This window comes from Aedes aegypti, chromosome 2, assembly GCF_002204515.2.
Source record: "Aedes aegypti strain LVP_AGWG chromosome 2, AaegL5.0 Primary Assembly, whole genome shotgun sequence".
Taxonomy (NCBI): Eukaryota; Metazoa; Arthropoda; class Insecta; order Diptera; family Culicidae; genus Aedes; species Aedes aegypti.
In genome coordinates this window covers 155,870,432-155,893,887 of record NC_035108.1, presented here as the reverse complement: position 1 = coordinate 155,893,887, position 23,456 = coordinate 155,870,432, and the positions used below count along the sequence as shown (strand labels likewise).

The window sequence follows — 23,456 nt, the reverse complement described above, 5'->3', positions numbered from 1 at the left end:
CTTTTATCCGAATGTCGCTCCCTTGAATGTTATTTCCTCAAACGCCAGCTACTCGAATGACACTTTTCCCCGCAATCCATTCCCCCGAAATTTGTATGGATCGTGTTATTTGAACAGAACAACCCCTCTACCCTTTTAAACGACAACGTGGTTTATAGACGAAACAAATGATGCAGTTCAAAATGGATAAAAAAACAATCTTTGGTGACAGAGTGGCGAACTAGAAAGAACGATAAAGAATAGAAAATAAATGCTGAGTTCGGTGAAACTTTAAAGAACCGCTGATTTAAAAAGAAGGTTGGATATCATATTAACAGTTAAAAAAAAAAACAGGTAAAAATTGGCACTCAGAAACACTGAAGGAAAATGAACACATGAATGGTAACTGGGGCCTTCCTTAGCCGAGTGTTAGAGCCCGCGGCTACAAAGCAAAGCCATGCTGAAGGTGTCTGGGTTCGATTTTCGGTCGGTCCAGGATCTTTTCGTAATAAAAATTTCCTTGACTTTCCTGGGCATAAAGTATCATCGTACCTGCAACACGATATACACTCCCGTGCATAAGTTTGGGTTCACCCCCTAAAAAACAAGCAAAAGTGTTCTGTCCATATCTCTGTGACTACACGTCCAATTGAAACTCTCTAAGCCGCATTCGAAAGGCAAAGAGTTATTCTTACTTCGTATGTATTTTTCTAAAAACAGTTTTTGAACTTTGTATATTAAATTTTTACTTAAAGTTGTGACATTTTTCAAAAAACACACTGAAAAATCATATCTAATTTCCTCAGCATTGGATCGACCAAAATTTTAAAACAAGGTGTCATTAGAATTGTAATCTTATATTCTTTGAAGACCATTCATGAAATTTTTGCGGAAAAATTTGGAAACTATTCAAAATTAATGAAACATTCAGTCAAGTCATCGTGCAAAAGTTTGGGTTCACCCCTCAGTATGGTATATCGTGCAAAAGTTTGGGTTCACCTGAACTTACTTAAATCTGTGAAATCTCAAACCAATCATGTACGCGCTATTATTTGCGCACAAAAAAGCTTTAAGCTATTAAAATCGGTTAAAAAATGGCTGAGATATTGACAAAAATGATGCGCGTGCGGCTCAGGTGAACCCAAACTTTTGCACGATTTGCATCATACTGAGGGGTGAACCCAAACTTTTGCACGATGACTTGACTGACTGTTTCATTGATTTTGAATACTTTCCAGATTTTTCCGACAAAATTTCGTGGGGTCTCTTCAAAGAATATAAGATTACGATTCTAATGACACTTTGATTTAAAATTTTGGTCGACCCATTGCTGAGGAAATTAGATATGATTTTTCAGTGCGTTTTTTGAAAAATGTCACAACTTTAAGTAAATATTTAGTATACAAAATTCAAAAAATGCTTTAGGAAAAATACATACGAAGTAAAAATAACTCTTTGCCTTTCGAATGCGGCTTAAAGAGTTTCAATTGGACGTGTAATCACAGAGATATGGACAGAACACTTTTGTATGTTTTTGAGGAGGTGAACCCAAACTTTTGCACGGGAGTGTACGAATGCAGAAATGGCAACATTGGCAAAGAAAGCTCTCAGTTAATAACTGTGGAAGTGCTCATAAGAACACTACGCTGAGAAGCAGGCTCTGTCCCAGTGGGGACGTTAAAGTTAAAGTTGAGACATTTTTCAATAAACACACTGTAAAAAACATGTCTAATTTGCACAGCATTGGATCGACCAAAATTTTAAATCAATGTGTCATTAGAATCGGAAGCTTCTATTCTTTGAAAAACATTCACAAAATTTTAGTGGATAAATCTAATACTATTTAAAATCAATGAAACAGTCATTCAAGTCGTCGTGCAAAAGTTTGGATTCACCTGAGCCGCACGTAAATAATTTCTGTCGAGATCTCTGCCATTTTTCTACCGATTTTCATAGTTCATAGCTTTTTCAAACACAAATAATGGCGCGTCCATGATTGAATTGAGATTTTGCAGAACTTTTGCGTTTTAAGTAAGTTCAGGTGAACCCAAACTTTTGCACGATGATTTGAATGACTGTTTCATTGATTTTAAAAAGTTTTCTGATTTTTCCGCCAAAATTTCGTGAGTGCTCTTCGAAGAAGATTACGATTCTAATGACACATTGATTTGAAATTTTGGTCGATCCAATGCTGAAGAAATTAGAGATTTTTTTTGTTCAATGTGTACTTTGAAAAATGTCTCAACTTTAAGTTAAAATTCAGTATACAAAATTCAAAAATAGTTTTGGAAAAATAGTAATAATAACTCATTGCCTTTTAAATGCGCCATAGAGAGTAACAATTAGACGTGTAATCACAGAGGTAGTGGAAAAAAACACTTTTCTATGTTTTTAGGGGATGAGCCTTAACTTTTAAGGAATGCCTTGATGCATTCCTAGAAGAAATCCCCAAAATAATAAAAGGCAAAACTTTTAAGAAGAATTCCAGAAACAAACCCTTGAAGAATTTTTGGAGGTAGAATTCCTAGAGGTATTCCAGGAGGAATCTCTGGGAGTATTATTGGATATTCATGGAAGAGTTCTAGAAGCAATTCCCGGTGGAATTTTAGAAAAAAAATTGTGAAGAATACCTGGAGTTATCATTTGAAAAACTGCTGGAGCATTCTCCGGGAAAAATCCTAAAAAACTTCTAAGAAAAAGAATATTTGGAAGAAATACCTGGAGGAACCCGTGTAAAATACTGTTGAAAGAATCTTGCATGAATCCTGCGAAGTATCCCTGGATGGAATACATGTCGGAATTTCCCTTATGAAATTCCTGAAGGAATATCTGGCGGAAAACATGGCAAAATTTCTCAAGGAATCCTTTCCAGAGGAATCTTAGGTGGGATACTTAAAGAAATCTCTGGTGGGATTTCCAAGGAAATCGCTGTTGTAATTCATATTGCAATCCTTGGTAAAACTTTAAAAAATATCTTTGGTGAAATGCTTGGAGGAATCTCTATTCGAATCCTTGGTGAAATTCCTGTAATAATCGTTCTTGGAATTCATGTATATTTTTTTCCTTAATTGAATTCCTGAAGGAATCTAAAAATGCAGGAACCTGTATCAATAAGAATTTTCAATGTATTAAATGAGTTTAGGTCTCGACAGCTTCCAAATATGTTTAATGCTTCGATGAACTTCAATGACTTTATTTATTTGTTAATATATTAATGTATTTATTTATTTGTTAATACAAAAGTATCGCTATACTTCATCGAAAACTTTTTGTACCCTCAGTCTTATTTCTTAAGAATTTGTAATTGATACTGATGATTGCAACTGAGTTAAACATAGTTGGGTAAAAATCAAAAACAAGCCGGAACACTTTTATCCTAACTTTTCGATTATTCAAAGCAAAAATTGAAGTTTGAACTATGTTTTTAGAGGCCCCAGAATTCAAAGTATCCCCTACAATCGACAGCTTTTATCGTAATAATCATCTTTCCCGTGGTTCTCCATTCTCTTCCATACATTTTTGTAACTTGTCGCACTATAAAATTTACGACCAGCTTTCCGCCAGTACTGACGTCAATGCGCAACTCAGCGAAATCCCAACTACAACGACATTGTAATTATCAGACCTCTTTCGACTACCACAATAACAATAATCAACAAAAAAAATCCGTTTCGAAAATCATAACATTTCCAGAACCGGAAAACAGAAGAAATAATATATTTTTTTTTAGCAAACCAGTTTTCAACGTGAGAAAGAAATGGCCTCACTTGGGAATTTGGAGCGGGGAGGATGTGCGACCACACTCCGACGCGGGGTTTCTCATACCGGGATACGGCACAGAACAATTGAGTTTTCTTGATATAATGCACTGGCTTTTTTCAATTTAAAAAAATGGTTTAATTGTGTATTGTGCTTCTCAATCATAAATTGAAGCTCGATTTCGCATACTGATGAAGATGAAGATACTTATTTCATTCTGGTATGCATTTGTCAATTATAATTGCAAAACATTAATTTAAATAGTATTTTGTCTGAATTCCACTGAAGGTGTGATTTATTTTGAGCATTCTTGATTTTCATAGCTAATTGTTGCCTTAAACGCTTGATCGAACTTTATGAAAAAAATGTATATATGATACAAATTTGTGTACGTTTTATAAAAATTTCGAACATTTTCATCAAAAATGCACTTATTTATATAAAATTAAAATAAGTATATTTTTGGAAAAAATCATCTTTGTTTTGTAACGTAAAACATTTGTATTATAGTTAAAGATCCGAGCAAAAGCAAAGTACTGACAATTAAAATATGAAATAAGATTTACATAAAAGATTAACGCTCATGAGGATTCAAAAAGTTTGTATAAAGAAATAATCATCAATAAAAGGACCAGTTATTGACATAGTAGCACATACAAACAAACATCACACTCTCTTCAGTGTTCAACGACCACCTTTTCAACGATTTATTCAAATATATGGTAAGTGTTTAATCCGACACCCGTAGCGCTCACATCGCTACCGCTATCTGTTGGCTCATAGGCCAAACACAATGTTTTTAGCATTGGGCGTACATGTGTCGCGAGAACATGGTTTTAATCGCGTTTTGTAGTAATTGTCACGTTTGTTTGGCTGTGGAAGTTATCTTTATAAAACCGATTCCATATTTCTGTTGGTAAAAAATCTCGCTGAATTACTAAAAGACATATGTACACCCGATCCTGTTTTTGCACGGAGGATGCGTACCGTTCAAAAAATGTTTTCAGTTCAATATTTCAAAAACCCGTGCAAAAAAACAATAACAGCATTTCTCGACGTTTCATGCAAATATAAAGTTTTGATGGAAAAAAAAATCCGTGCAAAAACAGAATCGGGTGTATAGCGATTTTCTCCATTCTCACTATTTTTCGATTATAATAGTGCAATACAAAAACTTATGGGAAGTTTTACACTACAGATCAATACACAATGTCCTTGGCTAGCATTTCACAGACGAGGTTAATGTGGCTGAGTTTTGATTAAAGGAAAACCAAACGAAGATAACCTCTCAATGTTAAATAGATAGGTCCTTTTGTGAAGTTACGCGAGAAAAGCCTCTTTAATATAAAATATTTTTCTAAAATTCTAAAATATAATCATAACGTCAAAACTTCCGAAGCTCCGTCAAACTACAAACCTGAAAACCCCCAATCTAATGGTTGGCAAACTTGCGCGTGCGATCACTGGATTTCCTTCCCTTACGGTAGGTATAACTGTCTCTCTTGTGTGCGTTTCGGGAGGATACATTCCCGACGGAATACGATGCAGTTTCGAGTTCTGTCGCACGTCCACCATTAGCGGTAGGATGTAATATTTGTATATTTTGGAATCTGGAACCCGGAGGAAGGGGTATAAATACCGTCTGGCGCTCGAACAGCGAGTATATTCAGTTGCCTTCTTAAGTGAAAAACATCTTGTTGTGTGTCACAACGTGAAACAGAAAGATTCGAAAACCTTCAAAATGCTCAAGGTAATTAGCGAGTTAAATCAAATTAACGGACAGAACCGATAAAGCTTGATCTATTTTGGAACACTATTTACAGCTGATCGTTGCCGTACTCGCTCTCGCAGCAGTTGCCAGTGCCTTCCCATCGGACCTAGAACAGACCGTACAAGTAAATAAGGTAGCTTCTCCTGTTCCCGTGCAAGCTGCTGATGGAGCGCCACAACCTGGCCCAGTTGGTGTTGCAGCCGATGCCAACAAGGAAAGTTTAGAAAACGCTGAAACCTTTGGCTATGGATACTATGGCTATTATCCTCGCTATTACTACAGCAGCTACTATCCACGGTATTACGGATATGGCTATGGATACGGTCACGGATATGGATACCCTCATTACTATTGGTGAAGACTTAATCGGACTTAAATAAATACTCAAAACCAAGTTCATTTGTTTGAATAGTAAGATGACACAGGGTTATAGATCCCTTGAAGTCTCCATTAGAATTGGTCCCCACTTGAACCTGATCTATCATACAAACTTCTTTTATATGGATTTTCATAATCTATGCTGCTGCTTAGTGCTTCAATGAGCTTCCCTGGCTAGTGCTTTAATGAGCACTTCAACAGTTATTGATTGAGAGTTTTCGTTAGGGGAAGACGGGGTAAGAGCGCCCGCCGGGGTAAGACGGACCACCTTCAGTTTGACATGAAAATGGTGGTTTTCTTGAAAGTTCACCAAGCACTTTGCATAAACACATGATTGTTGACATTCCAAAGCATTTAGGGTGATACCAACATTATTTTTTCAATGACAAATATCAAAAACAAAGTTTTTGCTCGTAGATACTGAATTTGATCTAATTTTAACAGATGCTGACTTAAGGATTTCGGAAGGGATTTTTTGTCAATTTAATTCAAATTACCCTTCCAAGCTTTAACATAAATGTGTAATATGCTTCAGTGAAGTGAAATATGAATTTTAAATATTTAGCTTTGAAATAAGGCCCTACTTGTGAAAATTGCACAAGCGGGGTAAAACCGACCACTGTTTATGGGGTAAGACCGCCACCCCTAATTTATACCAAATAAAATGTTGAAACCATTTTAAAAGTTGTAACAACGTTGTACACTACTATTTAAGTAAAATAAAATCAATTTTGTAATAAATACAAACCAAATCAGCATATTTTTCCAAAATATGGGTATCTTAAGGTAATGATAAGTATATATCTCAGTTTTTTGACCGAATTAACCATATAAATTATTCAATATCCACGTTAATCAATATAGAAATCATAAAACAATATACTTTTTAGAATAACAGGGAACTGATATATTTTTTCACAAAATTTTGAACGAAAATCGAGGTGGTCGCTTTTACCCCGTGGGTGGGCGGTTTTACCCCGTCGCTAGAAAAAATCGTGATGAGAAATCACTTTTTCAAGCTTCATGAAATAAATAAATTTTAACGAATACAACACCTGTGATATTTTTTGATCATGCTCAAGGCTTCAAAAAACGACATGCTGCGTCGAAAAAGTATTTATTGATTCTTGAGTTTGACATATGAATTTAATTGCTTAGGCGGACGGTCTTACCCCGTCTTCCCCTACCAATAATTGATCTAAAATACACCCACTTTACTCCCACCGCAACTAATAAACACACGGGACAAAATTGACATCCTAATTCTCTTATTATCTTACTATATTAATAAGATATCCACTATCTTCTTATAAGAATAAGCATCTTACATCAAAATATCATACACTGCATGAAATCTGTATTATAAATCAACTGTTTGATGGTAAAAAAGTTTTTTGTGTAAATTGTCACTGAAATTTTACTTTAAGTTTCTATAAGCATTAAACTGGTATATAAGCAAGACGATGCACAAAGGTCAAGTTTTTTTTTTTTAATAGCTGTCAATCAATTCTCGTAAATTTTTTAGAAGCAATATGACGAAGGACGATGAGTGTTTTCTAGAGAATCAAAAACAGCAGTCAAATATTGTCGCTTGGCCATGTTATTAGCTAAAGAGAAACAACTCGATGAAGAGTGTGGCGTTCCGATTATCTACGGGACAGAAATCACCTTCCACGCGATGCTTACAAAACTTGCCCAGCCAAATGTCGGTTCGCAAGTAAGGCAGAGCACGATAAAAAGAAGAAAGGTATTATATTCCCAAAAATGACATTTGGTAGTGACATCATTCCTATAGGAAACTCGAACGAGTGCAAAAGAAAGCGAGGCCTGCTCTCTTTCTTACTATCCTTTAAGCCTCATGCTTGACGATAGGAATGACGACACATGTTCTGATTGAAAATCGTTGTTTACACGTGGGAATAGTCTACCTTGTTGTGTATACCGTGAGGCAGAGTATGAATGCACCTAGAGTGCAAGTGACAGTAGTCTGAAACCGATTGCTGTGATCAATCCTCTTGCTACTTTTCAACGCAGTGTATTCTATCTCCCACAAAGAGAAATCGATCACTGCAGTTATGCTCTTATGATATTGAACGCCAGATATGAAACATGTTAAAAAAAATATATGCTTAATAACTGCACATGTCCAAAAACCTAAATTGCTGCTTCAAAACATGATTAAATCATCTTCACCACAACCTGTACAAATTTGAGTTTCAGCAGTTTATGGTTGATTACTCCTTCTTACCTAGATCAATCATCCACGGATGCAAGTTTATTTTAAGTTTTGTTAACCTTATTAAATATACACTTATAGTTGTTCATACGTAAAATAAATTAACAACAGATTCTTTGTACTGTAAAAACTCCTCTTGCCTAAGTTTGCCTATACGTCAGTTTAAAAAAAAGTCAAGATCCTCAAAAGCAGTATTTTTGTTTGAACTCCAAATCAGGTTTCAAATCACTTTAGCCATAAATTTAAAGATAATAAAGTATTGAGAATGCGTAATTTCGTAAATCGAGATCTGCAACGAGTTGCATACATCTGACATTTCGGAAGGGACACGGAAAGAAAAATACACCCAATATTTGAGTTTAAGCCAAGGAGTGTAACAAAATCGAAAAAAAAGGTTTTTTGGACTTAAACAAAAGAAATACATTGAAAAATTGGGTAAACATGTGTTTTTGGCCTAAACTTAAGCGCCTGGCATTAAAATTGGGACAGGCCTTTAGGACCCTATTGCAAAAATTGTTGTGCACCACTCGTTTCAGAACTCGACATTTTACAGCACGCATCGTAATAACCGAACTCGGCAAGACTCGTTGGATGTATGTACGACTCGTGCTGTAAGAATTATCATTCTGCGACTTGTTGCGTAAACTACTATATTGCAATTTCTCATCACAATAGGCTGTTTTAAAAACGTCAATCTGTAAATCTGAAACGTCAATCTGAAAAAACCTACTTTCCTGCACTGCATTCCGCGGTGTCTTAAGAATTATTGCGCTACTAATTTCAATGCCCAATACGCTACGCTTTTTATTTCGAATCTCTTAATAGTTGCGTAATTAGTCATTACACAACAATTTGCTGACATTTGCATCTCGATATGACACCCTCAAATAGTATTTTAAGAAGTTGCAAAAAATGTTAAACACTGTTTCCATTTATTTTTGCAGACTTGTCGTCAACATCATTTGATAGAACCAAACCTTTTCTAAATACCATTGATATAGAGACAATAGAAGTTAACAGTTATGTAAGTTATGTGAGTTATGTAAAAGCTGACGAGACTGAAATAGTAATTGTTTCTGATAAAGAAAATGTTACAAATCAATCGATTGAAAATACAGTCGCCTCTCCACATCTCGATATCGAAGGGACCATCGAGATAGGGAGAGATCGAGACAAAGAACAAATTTTTGATGAATACTAGATTGAAAAACACTCCGTTGCCAAGAAATTAATACACAAACAGACGTCATTTAGCGCTCCTAATTTGTTTTGAATCCCACAACTTTGGTCTAGTAACCTTCGATATTGATCATATCGACATACGGAGAGAAAATTGAGAACGAAAAATCATCAGAAACACATCGAGATATGGAGGTATCGAGATAAGGAGGATATCGAGATATGGAGAGTGAAAATGTATGCATACTGAAGGGACTTATGAAATCATCGACATAGGGAGAGATATCGAGATGTAGAACATCGAGATGTGGAGAGTCGACTGTATAACTTCTAGTCCTCATAGGCATTTATGATTCGATTCATTCAACAGAATGATGAGACATATAGTTAAAGCTACACTTAAATAGATTTTATTCTTGAATTCACGGTAAAATTAACCAACAAAAAGCAACCATAAAATGAAACCAAAAAACATCTAAAAAATAATCAACATTACAACATATAAACTCGGTTCATTTGACCACAGTACTTATAAATAGGACCATTCTTGAACTCCTCGGAGATAACACCAGCTGCCTTAAAAAATTTCCGGTTTTAAGGTGAAGATGAATCAAATCCATATCTCGGATTCAAAGTTACACTGAAAACTTGATGGAATGTTCACGCAAAATTTCCGAATAGTGAATGTTTAACTTTTTCACAAACATGAGAGCGTTTTGTGGTCTCGGCAATATTTTTCATCGTATTATCGAGATCTGTGATTTTTCATCGTATTATCGAGATCTGTGTTTATATTTTATACAGAGATTTGTCTTTGCAAAAGTGAGTTTTCCCTTAGTAAATCCCATAAAAACTTTTGAACGACTGGCGCTGAATTATAATTTCACCGATCTAGCTGAAATTTTGCACAGCTGTTTATGGGACTCAAATGACATCCAAAAAGAGGTCTAGAGTGAAAATATATATTTTTCCCACACCAATGCCAAAACCTTCTGAAAGTCGTTCAGTAAATAACGTTTCGGAAACTCTATCGATCTACAGTAGCACTATCATGCTGTAAGGAAGAAGATCAGTTTACATCTAGCATAGAAAACTGGTTTATTCAAATGCCGTTTTTTATGAATATTTTACCTGAACTGCCTATTTTTATTCAGCATGCATACAATGACTATGTTCAGTCTATAAATATTTTTCCGTCGATTATAGACATTTTGGCCGGGTGGTTCATTAGCCTTTTGTTCGATTAGGAAGGGCTTAAAGATTGTAAAGACAAAGCTGACGGAAGAAAAGATTAATCTCTGTGTTTGAATATTTGTGGAATAGCAAAATGGATTAGACACAATAAATTTCAATAAAATAAGAGGTCCAACCATCAATTAAAATTATACCGGCAGAATCTTAAAAAAACAGAACATGAAGCAATGCAAAGCAAGCCAAATTTTGAAGAGTGACGCAAACATTAACCAGTGACCACTGACCGTTTAATGATCACACGCTGTGCCTGACACGTGATTATCGAACACTACTTTTCAACTGACACCAATCATGCGTGGTGGGTCTTCGTGATCACAAGACTGATGACGATTCCTTTCATGTACTCACATGGAACGGCAGTTTCGGAATCCCGTGACGCAAAAATTCCGCAGAATGACGTTTTCAACGCAGTTTCTGTTCCCATAAATTTAGAGTATAAAAAGCTGATGCTTCCGCACAAACTGCAGCAGTTGTACGAAGATTAAGTTAGACATCGAGCTTTGTAAACGCAAAACATCCCACGATGATTAAGGTATGTTGCCTTTCAACTTTAAAATTTTGAACAGATTAAAAAACTAAGCTTTGTTTCAGGTGTTCTTCGTGTTTCTCTCCTTGGCGGTTTTGTCAGCTATTTCAGTTGATGCTCCTCCAAAGGACGCATTTATCGATGCAGCTGCTATCGAGAGTACGACTAAATTTAACCCAAATGGCCATCAAAATATCGATGGAGCTGCAAATTTAGAGGAACCAATAACATCTGTATACAAAGAGGATGACATGGAAAAGGCTGAAACCTTCGGATATGGATATCGCAGAATAATTCATGTGTATCCCCATTATGGATATTATTACCCTAGCTATTACTATGGATACAGAAGATACTATTCTTACCCATACTGGTACTAAGTTGAATGATAAGCCAAACATTTGGATCTGAGAAATGTTCTACCATCGCATTATCTTCAACTCTTTCATTTCATAACCAATGTTTGATAAAATGAAACAAAAAACGATATGGAATCAGAATACAATAAATCTTGGATATCTCAATCGTTCATTTTAATCTTTAAAAATATCCGAATCAACTTGCTTTTACTTTAATTCCTTTATTAGTATCATTTGAAACATTACATTCATTTCTTATATCTTCTGTGTTAGACAACATTATCATTCTAATTTGATAAAACTAAATTAGGCTTCCCATGGCGACTGTAACAGCGGCAGAACCCGTGGAATTGAAGGTGCCGAAGTCTACCCAGACGGAGCCCTTCGTTTTTGCGGGTAGCCCTAAAAGTGCGGAGGTGAATGCTTATAACAAGCATCCATATGATTTAGATGTGGTTTTCACTATATGCAATCCAAAGGCTTCTAGCTTCATATCTTCTTCTTCTTCTTGGAATTAACGTCCTCACTAGGACAGAGCCTGCTTCTCTGCTTAGTGTTCTTATGAGCACTTCCACAGTTATTATCTGAGAGCTTTCTTTGCCAAATTTGCCATTTACGTGTGGCAGGTACGATGATACTCTATGCCCAGGGAGGTCAAGAAAATTTCCATTACGAAAAGATCCTGGACCGACCGGGAATCGAACCCAGACACCTTCAGCATGACTTTGCTTTGTAGCCGCGGACTCTAACCAATCGGCTAAGGAAAGCTTCAATGTGATTTAAAAAAAAAATATCTAACATGAGCCCTAGACACTTTCCTCCATGTGATCAATTTATGGGAGCCCCAACGTGTGATATGTGACATGTGACAACATGTCTACTTGATGGTTTCAAATAAAGAGCTGTTGGTTTATGTGGGAAATTTATTCTTTCGTTCGTTTGGAAGCATAAGGAGGAATCTTCCATTTTTGTAAATATGAAAAACAAATTTTCAAACTTTCTTAGTTTCTTAGCATTTTCATCCATCGAACTCGATTAAGTTTTGAATGGAATATTGTTGTAAATTTTATATAATCAAATTCAATTATGTCCAATATATGATAAATTACGTCGGCCGTTATTTTTTTTTTATGTTGTGAAGATGCCACGCAGTCTTCGCATTTTTTTTTTTTTTAATTTTAATTAGTATTATTCCACACATTACATTCATTACACCTATCTAGGTGTTCTATGTTAGACAACACTATCATCCTAATTTGGTAAAACAAATTTAAGATGTTATTAACATTTTGTTAACAACATATTACACTCCATTTGCCGTAGCAGTTCAGATTTTTTTACAAGCGAGTTGATTTCACCTGCTTATAAAAAAAACCTTTCAATTTACCTATCCTAAATATATAACACATTAATCGTGGCAATAGAAGATTGCAACGATTTTTGCCTGAAATTGTTATTTATTTTATTTGACATTTGTTCCAATGTTTCAACATTGGATATTCTATGTAACTCATTGGTACTATACCAGGAAGGAAGCTTCAGAATCATTTTCAAAATTTTATTTTATATTCTCTGCAGAGCTTTCTTCCTGGTATTACAACAGCTAGTCCATATTGGTACAGCATACAACATGGCCTGAAAATTTGTTCGAATATCGAAAAGCTTGTTCTTAAGATAATGTTTTGATGTTCTTTTAATAAGGGGATAGAGACATTTTACATATTTGTTACATTTGGCTTGAATGCCCTCAATGTGATTTTTGAAAGTTAAAATCTTATCTAGCATGAGCCCTAGATACTTAAGTTCATCTGACCTATCTATTGGAATCCTTCTCATCGTGACAACATGTCTACTTGAAGGTTTCATTAAAAGAGCTTATGGGGTTTATGGGGGAATATTATTAGTTGAGTTTTGAATGCATTAGAAGAAATCTTCCATTTTTGCAAGTATGAAGAAAATATCCAAACTTTTGCAATCTACTACAGATGACACGCAGACTTCGTCCTTTGTCATCAGCAAACAAAGATTTTTGACAACCCTGAGGTAGCTCAGGTAAGTCAGATGTGAGAATATTGTATAATATTGGTCCCAAAATGCTGCCTTGAGGAACACAAGCTCTTACAGAAAGTCTTTCAGATTTGGAGTTCTGATAATTACCCTGAAGTGTACGATTTGACAGATAACTTTGAATTATTCTAACAATGTATGTTGGAAAATTAAAGGTTTTAATTTTACGATCAAACCTTCATACCAAACACTGTCGATTGCTTTTTCTATGTCTAGAAGAGCAAGACCAGTAGAATAGCCTTCAGATTTGTTGGAACGAATCAAATTTGTTACACGTAAAAGTTGATGAGTGGTCGAATGTCCATGGCGAAATCCGAACTGTTCATTGGCAAAAATTGAATTTTCGTTGATGTGGGCCATCATTCTGTTCAAAATAACCTTTTCAAAAAGTTTACTGATGGAGGAAAGCTGATGAACTGATTGGACGATAGCTAGAAGCTTCTGCAGGATTTTTGTCTGGTTTTAAAATTGGAACAACCTTAGCATTTTTCCATTTGTCAGGAAAATATGCTAATTGAAAACATTTGTTAAATATATCAACTAAAAATGATAAGCTACTTTCTGGAAGTTTCTTGATGAGAATGTAGAAAATTCCATCATCGCCAGGAGCTTTCATATTTTTGATTTTTTTTAATAATAGTTCTCACTTCTTCCAAATCAGTCTCACAGGCATTTTCGAAAACGTTCTCTTGATTGAGAATATTTTCGAAGTCCTGAGTAACTTGATTTTCAATTGGACTAGTAAGTCCTAAATTAAAATTTTGCGCGCTTTCAAACTGCATAGCAAGTTTTTGAGCTTTTTCGCAATTAGTTAGTAATAATTTGTTTTCCTCTTCCAATGCCGGTATGGGCTTTGTTTTTTTTTTCAAAATTTTAGATAATTTCCAAAAGGGCTTAGAGCCAGGGTCCAATTGAGAAACCTTATTTTCAAAATTTTTGTTTCTTTATTGTGAAAAACGTTTCTTGATTTCTTTCTGGAAATCCTGCCATATAATTTTCATAGCAAGATCGCGAGTGCGTTGAAATTGCCTTCTCCTCAAGTTTTTAAGACTGATCAGGAATTTAAGATCATCGTCTACAATCACGATTTCAAATTTTGGACATTTTGGAATTGCAATGGTCCTGGCTTCAAGAGTTTGTTTGTTTTTCAAGAGCATTGTCAATATCTAGTTTTGTTTGTAAAGAAATGTTAACATCAAGATTAGAGTCAATATATGTTTCATATATATTCCAGTTGGCTCGAAAACAATTGAAAGTGGAGCTAATAGGATTGAGAATCGTAATAGTAATAGGGACATGATCAGAATCAAAATCAGCATGAGTAACTAATTGGCTACAAAGATGACTAGAGTCGGTTAAGACCAAATCAATCGTAGATGGACTTCTAGAAGAGGAAAAACATGTAGGGCTATCAGGGTATTTAATTGAGAAATATCCTGAAGAGCACTCATCAAATAAAATTCTGCCGTTGGAATTACTTTGAAAATTTTCCCATTACCGATGTTTGGCATTAGTCATCAATGACAAAAAAAAAATATTGCGAGTCAATTTTCGCAAATCAGTTTTGAGCAAATCAACTTGCTTTCCAGAACATTGAAAAAACAAATAGGCAGTTATGAAAGTATGTTTACCAAGCTGTGTTTCAACTGAAACACCTTAAGTTTAAAAAACTTTAGTTTCAAATGACGAAAACTGCTTCTTTTTTAAGTTTGGAATATTAAGTTTTTTATGGTTTTGAATATGTTTCAGTAATAACTGATATATTAGGGCAGTTCAAAATTTAAAAATGTTTGAGAATCCAATCTCCCATACGTTCCTTACAATCCTTACCAGAAAAATAGTGTTCTGTGAAATTTTCAGCTTTCTAGGTAGTGAGTCAGCAAATTTCTTTATTGGGGTTTGAAGAACGAGTTTTTACTACGGGATGATGAGTTTCTATTACATTACAGTACTAGCGTGTTTGGAACATTTCTCAAAATTTCTCCATAGTAATTTCCATATAAACCTACATTGTCTTTGGGCCACCTTTAAATCACCACCTAGAAAGCTGAAAATTTCACAGAACACCATTTTTATGGTAAGGATGGTAAGGCGCATATGGGAGATTGGATTTTCAAACATTTTTAAAATTTGAATCGCCCTACTGCTATATGCACGTCATAAGCTTTAAGAAAATTAAACAGCTCGTCCTATTTACCATTCAAAGAACGAGCATTCCAATTTAAAATATTTAAATTATTATTTTTTGGATTCATTAGAAAAACGTAGTCCAATAGCAATTTGATTAGTAAATTTTACACCAACTTGGACTGCTTCAGTCATAGTGGTGGCTTTGAACATTGCATCAATCATTAGATTCAATTATGCAGTTAGAAAATTAAAATCAGAGGCAGACATATCATGTGAAGTGGGTACATTTGATGATTTTCCGTTAGAATTTTCGGTAGACGAAGAGACGGAGTAGAAGTTTCCTGTGGCGCAGGGCTTTTTCTCAATTTGATTTGAAACAATTAGAACGGGTACCTACTCATAGTATGAAAACGGGAGGAGTTCAAATTACCTGCTACGATATCGGCAAAGGACTTTCCATGGGTAGACACGTTTGAAATTAAAAGATTCGAACGACTACTCAACGGATTAGTTTGTGAATCAGTATGATTATAATATTCCTGATGGGTATGTTTCCTAATCAAACGATCGTTAACTAAAAATGAGCATTGTTCGAAACTCTACCTGGACCGTTTTCGTAACGGATATTACCGTTCATCTGCCTGGCACGAGCCTCGACGACTCGCCTACGTGAAGGGCAAGCCCAAAAATTTGACTTATGATTGCCCCCGCAATTTGCGCACTTATCGGTATCTTCCTTCACTGGACAGACGTCCTTAGCGTGAGAAGAACCTCCGCGTATCATGCATTTAGCATCCATGCGCCAATTTCTTGTACCATGACCCCATATTTGGCACCGACGACACTGAGTAGGGTTCTGGTAATTTCCTCCAGGTTTCTCACGGACATCGAACATAAGTCTAGCTTTCTCTAAAGCTTTAATATTATTTAGTTCTTTTTTGTTAAAGTTTACTAAATAATATTCTTGAGAAAGCCCTTTCCGAACAATGCCAGATTGGATTCTCTTTTTCATAAGGATTACTTGGACTGGAGAAAATCCAAGTAAATCATTTATTCCATTTTTGATCTCTCCAGGTGACTTATAGTCACTTGAGAGACCTTTCAAGACGACTTTGAACAAACGTTCAGTTTTGTCGTCGTAAGTAAAAAAATGTGCTTCTTCTCTTCAAGATGTTTGAGAAGAAGTTCGTGATCTTTAAGAGTTTCCGGCGAAACGCGACAGTCTCCTTTCTTTGCAATTTGGAAGGAAACCTTGATTCCCTTAATGGAGTTCAAGATCTGCTGCCGAAATCCCCCAAATTCCGGACAACTGACCACGATAGGTGGCTCTCTTTCTTTCCTCACTTGAATCAGAGAACTTGGACTAGACGATGCTTTAATTTGATGTTCGGAAAATGTGTCTAGAGCATGGAACTGATTGCTCATTTCGATGCAATTATCAGCATCCACCATTTCACCCTTGGAAGAAAGTGTGCATCCCGGAGATTCGTCCTATCTTCAATGTTAGTCACGTTAAGGTGAAACAGTTTTGAATCAACTTCTACGATTGCACTAAAACTTCAAAGGCACAAATCTCACAAAGAAAGCATCCAACAACCGTGCACTTTTTATTTTGGCTTTGTGCACTAGCAGAAAGCTTAAAATAAGAAGATCAGAAACGTTTGCCAACTATTTCTCCAGTTTTGTGCCTTTGAAATCGTGAGTAGGGGCACAAGTCGGCCATTGTGCCGGCCATCTTTGGATTCTGAGATGTTTCACCTTAAGTGACAGTTTTAGAGTCCACTTTTTTGAAAGGAAGTTCCTTTTGTTCGTGGTGTTGCAACTATGTTTAGTGAATAAACGAAAGAAGACTCGACCTTCTAAAAGGTTTTCTCCCAAGACGGTGTCCAAGAAGGATTACCACCGCTAGCTTTCACTAACGGGTCCCACGAAAAATCGAAGGCACGGGTACTAACAGGGATCGTAAAAGGATCATAGTCAAAAATAGTACTGAATAGAATTTCCTTATAGCGTTAGGCCATGATGATTTCAGATAAAATGTGATGAGAATTATGTGACACAAAATTATTGTTATAATTTTGTTATATGACAAAATGTAATATGCCGTGATGGTTATCTTTACAACGTTATTCTTATCAGTAAATGTTAGTTCATGCACAAACATTGGCATTGTCTCACCTTTATGCATTGTCACGTTCACTGGATCTTTAAATCGCTCTAGCATTTTTGATCGAAATAACTTAAACTCCACCAACTATTTTACTACGACGCCAAAAACCATCGATGATTTGCTAGCTCAATTACTTAGTTGAGAATTTAACTCATTGCTCATTGAATATTTTTTAAAAACTATTCGGTACATTTTCCAAAATAATCGATAGATTACCGGAACTCGATCATATTATATCTGGCACGCTGTCAAATACTGATCGGCTACCGATCTACTTCGTTAATCTTATCTACCGTCTGCTTTCAGTAACTCTTAAACTATAACTCTCAAGACATCATCAACAAAAATGTAACTGTATCCTGTAATGATAACCAAAAGCCACAGAGTTAAATGAAATAAGAATGTGTAGAAAAGACACATCTCGTCAAGGCCAATTATGTTTACCTTGAGTCGCCTGCTTTGAATAATTAACACTTCACGTATTGTCAATTTTAATGATAGCATTTCATGCTCGCGTCCCTACTTCCCATCGTTAGCTCTAGTTAACTAAACTTTTTCTTCTTTTCCTAATCACATCTGACCCAAAATGTCACTAAAATTCTGAAACAGATGATCTTGTATCACCTTTCTCATTTCAAAAATCCTAAAAACCTGATACGGTTGAACCCTAATCAATTAAGATGAGTGGTAGCCACGCTAATCGCTACACCATCGACACCCCTTTTTATGTTAGAACAAGCCTTACAATAGAGAAAATACTTACAACGCAGATTCAGTTTGTTTTGCTAGCATGATTTGAAGTTGTAAATGGTAGGTGACAATTGATGTAAAGTTGTCCAAGGTGTCAACATATAACATATAAAAGAGTATATTCAAGTAGCTGTTATCAGTACCGATCGCCACCGTTGTTCAAATACATCAACTGCGACATAATCCTCGTGGAAGCAACAATTTAGCACCATGTCAAAGGTAACTGTTGTCACATGAAAACTAGATATATTTTCTATCATACTTCTTTTTTTTTAATTCACAGATAACACTTATTTCCATGCTAGTGATAGCATTTGCTCTAGCATCAAGTGAAACCGTGAAGGCAAATCCTGTGAAAGAAGTACCGATGCCTCGCCCCAGACCAATCAGAGCAGGGACATCGTTGAATTCAATGAACAATAACGATATGGATAAATCTGAAACCTACTGGTATGGATACCAGCCACGGTTCTATAACTTCATGAATCCGTTATACAATAATGACTTTTACTACCGTGGATTCAATCAGTACAACCCGTACTCCTTTATGCCACCATATTATTCCAATCCTTACCCCTACTACTTTTGAACGCTAATGTTCGGAGATCAGTCAGTAGTGAGTTTCAACGCAATATTTTGTTTTAGATCGCACCTTTATTCACACAATAAATAATCGAAATAAATAATAACATTTCAACAATGTCTAGACATTTCAATACTCCTAGTAATAGTGCACATATCCTGGATAATGGTGGACTACAGGATATGCGTACTGGTGCACAACTGGGTAGGACGGAATGTAGACACGTGGATAGAACGTCTTGTAGTATCCAAATCCGAAAGTTTCGGCATTTTCCATAGCTTCCTTGTTCTGGTCGCTCATTTCAACATCAGCTTCTTTGATGGCTTCCACTTTTGGATCCTGTTCAGCAACGGCCAGGCTACTTTGAACCAGATCAGCAACCGGGGCATCCAACGATTCATCCACGCTAGTGGGCTTGGCATGAGCGGCAAGCACGGAGATAAGCAGAACAGTAGCAATAACCTATGTGAAAATTTGATATTTTTAAAACTGTATTCCAAAAAAATCTATAAATAGAATCTTGCCTTCATCATTTTGACTGGTTGAACCTTCAGTGGAATGTGCAGAAACACGAGAAAATGTTTTTGACTTGAATCAGCTTGGCAAATGACTGAGACGATCGTTCAAAATCGAATCGCTTTTATACTGCAAAAAGAAAGTCGCATGATTTTATCAATTTCAAAACAAAACACATTGCATTATGGCGAAACTTTCTTTTCCGAAAACTTATTCAAATTTTTGCTAAAACTGACCTTTCTACGTCGCAACTTTGTGACGTCAAACCAGACGAACTGCTGGCGATGCCTTACTGGTGTTATGCGTTTGGCGCATAATTCACACCAAATGGAATGAATTTTTAATGTTTGGCCTGAAATCCGGTTTTCGCTTGCAAGGTGGCGCAACTATTCTACAAACCCAGACTCTAGACATTGTTTGTTTACTTTTATGCTGCCAGGGCTTCTGCTTCACACGGCATACCTACTGATCGGATTTGCATAATATCACGCGTGGTTATCTCGATTGCCAGTTTATTTCAACGGGTTTATGTGGATCAGTCGGAAATATGTAGATGGATTCCAGAATATTCCACTGAAATAATCAGATGCAATCGAAACTGAACTACGTATTACAAAATTTCTAACGTAGTAGAGATAGGAGAGAGCGTAGTCAAATTAGTCATAATACAAAGTTATTGGCTTTTGGCGTATAGAGTAAGGTGGGGCAAAAGTTCGAGCGTAGTTATATCATCGAAGTTTCAAGACAAACAATAGCAGTTGAAACAAAACAAATACCACGCAGTGAAACTTCAACATATTGGCTATAATTTTGCTGAACAAACTTGTTGCAAAATATTTACCCACTTTTAATTATAACAGTTTCAAAATTGATTGTCTTAAACGAACTTTTGCCCCACGGGTGGGGCAAGAGTTCGAATCTAGTGTGGGGCAAAAATTCGCTGGCAAAAACACAAAATATTGATACTTTCATGACAGGCATACTTAACACCAGCCGAAAACTTATGTTTGCCGAAAAATACACACTAAATTTTCATCAAAAAATTACCCGAACAGGGTTAAATTTAATATACTCAAAAATAGCAGTTATTCGCAAAACTATGTGGAAATGTAAAATTTTGGTGACATTTTTTGCACGATCAGGCAAATTTCGCTAAATTTGAGTATAATATGTGAATTTTAGGCAATTTGAAAATTTTTCCGTGAGTTTATACATGGGTCGAACTTTTGCTCCGCTGATTCGAACTTTTGCCCCACTTTGAGCCAAAAATTGTTTCGTAGCATTTATGAAAAAACTAATACACATTGAAGCATCCTTATGATAGGCCTAGAAACGCCCTTACATAAAATATCAAAAATTATTTTATCTTCATTTGGTTCTATGCAACGAAAGTTTGACTAAAAATTACAATATTTACATCGAAAAACAACAAACAGCCATATTTTTTTCCAAATTTCAATCAATTTGTATAATAATTGGAGTGAAGGTCTCTTACTTGAATAGCAATCGAACCACCATAACATTTTTGAGTTTTGTTTAGAATTGAATTAGAAATATTGAAAAGAAACTCTTGCCCCACTCGAACTTTTACCCCACTTTACTCTATGCACAACACAAGGCTCTTGGTAGCTTTTTTCAGTTGCCCATTCAGTAAATAAACAACTAATTTCATTTCACTTTTCGGAAAGATCCTGCTTCTCATCTAAATGTTCTTATAAACACTTTCATAGTTATTAACTGGGAACATTCTTTGCCAATTGACCATTTTTGCACGTGTGTATCGTACTCTATGTCCTGGGAAGTTCCTTTATGAAAAGATCATCGATGGAGGCATTTGAACCCACGACCGTCTGCTTGGTCTTGCTAAAAAGCTGCGCGTTTACCTCTACAATTATCCGGGCCCCAATTAAACCTTCATTTAGTTAAAGAAAAGGCATTTTTAGTTGTGCTACTATTAAGGTGATTATAAAAAGATGCCTAACTTAAAATTTCAAATTCACAGATAAAAAGAACATGACAACCGTTCGCGTTGAAAATTTGATCGGTTGGTTTTAATGCGGCAATCGACTAAATTGTCAGCTTAGAGCACTGCTTGGTTCTCTAGACTAGTGCTCTTGTAAATTCGAGGTTTGTCTTCGTTTTACAATCATCTTAAAACCAATGCACAATGGCGGGCTTTCATACAAAGGTCGGGCAAAACCTCAAACTCGTCCCAAATCGCTTGATAATCGTTATCTAATAACTATCTTGGATACCTGATATCATCCCGTTGGAAATAACTGCCAAATTGAAAATTCGATTTTCTAGTGAAATATGTCCAAATTAAGTATTGTCATCCTATCGAATAAAAATGCTATTATAACCAAAAAAATGGTAGTAATGCAAAAATTTGTGTATAAACCTAAGCTAGAGATCCATATTTAAGTTCCTTATAGTAATTTCAGTAAAGTTTCAAACGAATTATGACACATTATACAGATTTGAATGATGAGATAGATAAATTATAATGAAAAATTAAAACGTAAATTTCACCTCTAGGATATAAGAGGAATAGGATAATAAACTACCTTTTTTGGATTTGCAAATTACTAGGGACTCGTTTCACTTTGAATTTGAAATTTACCGGAAACCAATTAATACTATGCGAGTTTTTCCCAGTACTTCTAACCACACTTACCAACATAAAGTGGCGGCTTCTCATCATATGATACAGTCACCCCACAGTTATGGATCAACTAAGGGTAATTTTTCAGAACAATATGTGATTAAAAATCATGGTGACGCTGTACTAAACAAAATTACCTTCGTGGCACTGCAGAATATATTTGTTTTTGAGAAAACACCTTAGAATTCCCGGTTATTTACGAAAAAGTTTCAATTTCGATAGAAATTTCAAACGATGTCCATCCCTCAGATGTGGATCAATGGGAGAGGAGGATCCTTATTATGGATCAAATCGACTCATATTATGGATCAAAACACTATAACAGCAATTTATCTGCGAGGAAAACGAATGGTGTGTTAGTGAAAGCATACGTTTTGGCGTTTGTTTCGGAATCGCCTTATCGTTGATTCATAAATGTAGTATGGTTTTCATTGCCCCACAGTTATGAATCAACGCTTCTGGGAATACGGTTAACATTTTACAGTCATCTCTCCCTTACTCGATATTGAAGGGACCATCGAGTTAGGGAGGCATCGAGTTACAGAACACAAAACCAGTGCAACTGGGATCCAAGGGACCATCGAGTTAGCCATGAAAACCAACTTTTACTATGGTTCTCTAACTCGATATCGAGATACGGAATATCGAGTAAGGGAGAGTTAACTGTATTTCCTACGGACGGAAAAAATATGCTTAAGCATATTATAATTGTTTGCGATGCTATATAGATTAATGGTTCACGTAGGTAAAATGTGTTTTGGGTAATTCCAACTATATTTGAGAAGATATTCCCGTTTTAATGCAACTTTGATCCATATCTGTGTGCTATCCATAACTGTGGGTTGACTGTACATACAATGCAAACCCTTCCTTTAAGTGAAACGGAAAACTCGAAAGAACTCCCGACAAAATTTTCACACCCTGAGAGCTTCCAAATATTCTGTCGGGGATAATTGGATTTCCTCCACATTGAAGTTTGTTATCCAAGTAACCCAATTTTGCAGCTAAAACTGTCCCATACAAAATGTCATCCAGTCAAAAAATCTTATGATTTTCCAGAAATTATCAAGTTTTCTATAGTTTAGATACCAAACCAAAATTCGGAAACTTTTATAGAGAGGAAATGAATGGTAA

At 35.7% G+C, this 23,456-nt stretch overlaps 2 protein-coding genes across 2 annotated transcripts; one reads left to right on the top strand and one right to left on the bottom strand.

Annotated features, from left to right (window-relative positions):
- Nucleotides 1–5,331: 5,331 nt before the first annotated feature.
- Nucleotides 5,332–5,903, top strand: LOC5577963. Its single transcript, XM_001663587.2, has 2 exons — nucleotides 5,332–5,488; nucleotides 5,562–5,903. Exons 1-2 carry the CDS (start codon nucleotides 5,480–5,482, stop codon nucleotides 5,865–5,867), a joined length of 315 nt encoding a protein of 104 aa, XP_001663637.1. The 5' UTR covers nucleotides 5,332–5,479; the 3' UTR covers nucleotides 5,868–5,903.
- A 13,289-nt stretch (nucleotides 5,904–19,192) lies between these two features.
- Nucleotides 19,193–19,765, bottom strand: LOC110676145. Its single transcript, XM_021842887.1, has 2 exons — nucleotides 19,666–19,765; nucleotides 19,193–19,603 (listed from the first exon to the last, which is right to left on the bottom strand). The coding sequence occupies exons 1-2, from the start codon at nucleotides 19,672–19,674 to the stop codon at nucleotides 19,280–19,282; spliced, it is 333 nt and encodes a 110-aa protein (XP_021698579.1). The 5' UTR covers nucleotides 19,675–19,765; the 3' UTR covers nucleotides 19,193–19,279.
- Nucleotides 19,766–23,456: the final 3,691 nt, after the last annotated feature.